General features: G+C 47.8%; 1 protein-coding gene across 3 annotated transcripts in view; it reads left to right on the top strand.

The window, feature by feature from the left end:
• Positions 1 to 4,540, top strand: part of LOC100748335 (dynein regulatory complex subunit 7) — a 95,051-nt gene that overhangs the window by 78,791 nt on the left and 11,720 nt on the right. Inside the window, exon 1 of one of the 3 annotated variants that reach the window (XM_024367323.2) lies at positions 795 to 799. The exons of the other annotated variants lie outside the window; for them this stretch is intronic. Within the exon in view, the coding sequence (XP_024223091.1) occupies positions 797 to 799 (3 nt within the window). The 5' untranslated portion in view covers positions 795 to 796. Of the gene's footprint in view, positions 1 to 794; positions 800 to 4,540 lie in introns of those variants that run through there. 3 annotated transcript variants of the gene reach the window in all.

Genomic DNA, 4,540 nt, shown 5'->3' with positions numbered 1-4,540 from the left:
TGGGCGGTCGAGGGGGGGCTAAGGGAAAGAGAATGACAACGACGACGACGACGACGACTACGACGATGACGACGACCACGACCACGACCACGACCACGACCACGACGAGGAAGACGAGGACGACAGCGATGGCGACGAGGGAGTGAGAGAGGAAAGGTGTCCCCAAACCAAGTGGACGAACATCACAGCTCTGTGACGGATTTACGTCGGGGAACGAACCAGGTCACGGACTAGAGAAAGAAGAAGGTAGTAGTGCGACGATAAAAAAATGAACGTTAAACGGGGATTATGGCAACCTTGAACGAGTGAAGCAGAGTTTTCGCAAAGTTTGCAGGTACAAACGATCCTTTCCCTCCCTCTCCCCTTCTCCCCGCTTTAGACACCGACACGGTCGCTGAAATTTTCCTCGCCGTCGTTTTCATAGGATCCCGTCGCCACAACCGTCGCCACAACCGTCGCCGTTGAACCACGTTTTATATTTATTTGGATAATTGTGGCAGTTAAAAATAAATCGCATTGAACGGTCACGTCGTGTCTAGCGAGGCGCTATCGCTGAAACTAGGTTCAACGCATTCGCGCGACTCTCCTTCAGGATCGTAAAGTAAAATTTATTCCATAAATAATTCCTATAGTCTTAGCGATAAATCAATGTCCGTGGTTTATTTTCCGCGAGAGATATTTATAAATTTACGACGAACTCGCACCTCTCTACGGTCAGCCATTGTTATCCAAGAGAAGATTACGGGACGCGCGAATGAAACGAAAATTTGAACGTAACACGCTCGAATAAGTTCGTATGGTTTTTCGTTCGTTCGCTTGCGCTAGGTACGGCAGCGCGAAAATGCTCGTTCCTTTTACGCGCGGATAAACGCGGCTGCGAACGCTTCGTACGGCCCTGCTTTTCGACAAACTCGCCAGCACTGTCGCCGACCGATAATTCGAGCCGCCGCAAACTCGACGTCTGTTCACGACGCGGCGCAAAGTTGGCGGACGACGGCGAACTGGGATTGCTCGGTTATCCGGGTAAATACGATGGGAAAAAAACATTATTCCGAGGAGCGATCCGCAAACGTGAGATCCAACATGTGCTCTTTATCCCGCCTTCTCCCTACGCTCGATAATTTTCAACCGTCGCGTCCAATCCATCGACACGATAAAAGTCATCAACTTCCTTCCGTGATTCGTCTATTTAGACGAAACGTCGTTACTGATTCGATAATGCGAAACTTGTTGACGGAATTTTTAACGTTGGCAATTCTGTCTGTAACAGAAGAGCAAGAGGGAAATATAAATAGTAAAAACGTGGAACAAAGCGCCGTCGGAGAAGAGTAATCGCATGGCGTATCTACGAAGCCGTTATTTACCGACGCGGCGATAAGTAATTGCGAATGCAGGAAAAGTGATCGACCGTCCGTTCCAGTGTCCGCTTTAAATCGAACGCAGTGACACGCGTTCTTTGCAGCGATCGTTCGACTCGACCGAGATATACGATCCAGCCGGAGTAACCAAAACGATCGACTCGTCTCTTTTTCAAAACTTCTTAACGTAAACATCGGACTATAGTCGACGATTAGACCAAGCGAACGATTCGCTTCGACCAACTTGGTCGCGTTTGCTTTCTCCATAACTCGTACAATTTAATTTTAATTAAATAACATTTTAATAGTCGTTTCAACGATAGAAAAACTTTGCTACTTTTTCACGATGCGCGTTGTTGATCGATATCAACAAACAACAACTTCTTTTCTCTCTTCGTTGTTTCGATACCATAGGACAGCCTATGACGTCCTTAACCTCGTACCTCGATGACAAATATCGACTAGCAATTATGGCGCACGCAGCCAACAGTGCGTTCTTCGAGCTTAACGACTCGCGTTCGACGGTGGCGTCGATTTCTCTTGCTTCGCTCGACTTGGCGTACACGTGTACATAACGACAACCGTGCGACGGTACGATAAGGGGGAAAAGGGAACCGAGTCGCTGGATCTCTCGAGTTTCGCGAAAGTTGCGCCGCAGAGACGCTTAACGAGAACATAACCTTGTTACGCGATTGGATCGACGTTCGCCCCGACACGACGATACGATAATCTTGTCCCGTTATTGCGTAATTGCATTAACGCCTTTGCGCGCATTGAATTTCACACGTGTGTGCGCTCGCCGCGGCGGAGTATCGGCGACCGCGGATTAAACGCGGTGAAATCCTAGAATATCGAGGGTGTTTCGGTCTGTTTAATAGTATTTTGAAGGTGGTAGTGGCGGCGCGTGTCATTAGCCAAACGATCGTAAAAGTGTCGAGTACTTCTAACGTCCTGTTCGCTTGTACTTTCGACAAATGTGCATAGTGGAATCCATAGAAATTTCCGATATTCCTTGATAGAAGGAACGCGTTAATAAGCCACGAATCGTAACAAACAAGGTATCGCGAGGTCGTTGTTTCGCAATTTCGCCATTTCGCCGTTAGCAAATATTCTCTTTCTTCGTAACGATATCTCGTTATCTACGCTCGATCGTATCTAGCTCTCGCGTTCTAACTGCGATAATTTGTTTTGCTCGGCTGCCGATAGAAAAATCGTTCCATGATTCGAGACGGACTCTTCCGAAGACAATAGCGTTCGGGAAGCACTCTATCCTGCAATTACATACGTCTATCTCGCGAAAGATGGACGACACGCGCGCATGTGCCAAGGATAAAGCGTTCGAGCGATAATAAAGTAATTATTAATCCGTCTGTGTACGTATCGATCGTCCCGAAATAATAGGAAAAACTATTAATGCGTTTGTAGTCATAGGCAATCAATGGGTAATCAAATCTCGCTTTATATTATATTATACGCTTATATGTTGTTATATCGATCGATAAAACATGCGACGAAAAACAAGCGAAGTATTAACAAGCGCAGCTGTCGCGTTCGGATTTTCGCGGTTTCGTAAACGATGAGAAATTTGTGGTACCACGGTCGATAACCGAAGGAAGAGACTTCGAGTGATCGATAGAACGCTCGCAAGACACGCATCGAACGCTGAAATTGGCGGCATAAAGTTCGCGTTTACTGACGCCTGTTCTCGCCGATACACCGTGCACCGTACACCGTACACCATGCACCGCTTACGTATCGTCATCGTCGAGAGGGCGTTACAGCGTGACGTCACGCCACTACTGCTACGCGTTTAACGAGACATTGGTGACGTTACTCTCATAAACCTCGCGGCTCAGCCACCCACCACTAGCCATCCCCGTAAACGTGAACTGTTTCGACGGAAATTCTCAACTCCTTTCCGAGTTTCTAATTTGCCTACTCGACAAAGTCGTACAGAGTCGCAAGCGGGAAAAATTTTTATCGGTTTTGTTGTTTCGTTTCGTATCACGCTGTTTGCTTCTCGAATACATTTAAAAGAAGCAATCGACGGAATAACACGTCGATCAACGATTCCGTACGAATAAAGAATCTTTTAAAGGTTCCAGTTGCTTTTCTCGTCATCGGACGATGATCAATTGAATTGAGAGGAAACCGAAGATCGTCGTAGCTATATGTATACACGTGTATGTATCGTAGATTGGATAACACGTGCATCAAGACGTTGCTCGGACTGTTTTCTCCGCTACAAAATTTTCTACGCAAGGCAGCATATGTACGTATAATACACAAGGATCGTTTTCAACGGGCGACCGTTCCTTACCGACGTCCTCGAGAGTTAGTCACCTCGAGCACCCTTAATTCGATTACTCGTCGATCCTGCGAACACTCGCCTCCTTCGTTGCTCGTCTCAGTCGCTCTTGCACCCCTCGCCTCCTGCCTCCGTTAACTGCCTTTCTATGTACCAAATCGAACAGGCGCCATCAATTTCAGGTAAGTGCACCGAGGGAGGCATTCCACGCCACTGATTTCACAATAAACCTCTTTGTTTCTGCCGCGGTGTGTACGTACGTACACATATGTGTACTTACGCGTATACATATCTCGGTGGGTAACGATGAAACCGAAAAAATGCAACGGATAGGTACACCGGGTGCTAACCTATTACCAGCTCGAACGAAATCTTTCCTTAAACGACCGCCATCTCCGGGATAAGTCCGTCGCGGTATTTATGCGAGAATTATGCGAGCACGGGTGTACAGGTGTAAGTACACGCGGCGTATCAGCAGCGGTAATTACGCGGCCTCGGAAGTTAGCGTGGCCGTCTCGGCGACCAATAAAGTAAATTGTATCGTGGCCACGGCAAATAATGATAATTAACGACGATCGAGGACGCGAGTTTCCGACGGGGTTCTCGGTGCTTTTAAGGGCCCTCGAGAAACCGATCCGCCCGCTGGAGGAACTACCGACAAAGAAACGTTTCCTAGCCACATTCCCCTTCGACGGACGGACCTTGCGCGCCTGGGGAACCCATCGCGTGCATCGTCGCCATCATCTTCGACGTATACATAATTTCGTTCGGTCGCTCCCTAATCGAGACCTGTTTCCCTTCTTCTCCCTGTCTCTCTTCCTCTTCCTTTTTCCCCTTAGTCGTGGTTTCCTTCGTTTTCCTCCGTCGTCGTCGT

The sequence above is a fragment of the Bombus impatiens genome, unplaced genomic scaffold (assembly GCF_000188095.3).
Source record: "Bombus impatiens unplaced genomic scaffold, BIMP_2.2 scf_0318, whole genome shotgun sequence".
NCBI classification, from domain to species: domain Eukaryota; kingdom Metazoa; phylum Arthropoda; class Insecta; order Hymenoptera; family Apidae; genus Bombus; species Bombus impatiens.
Note: the sequence above shows the minus strand (reverse complement) of the source record. Positions and strands in the feature narration are given on the sequence as shown.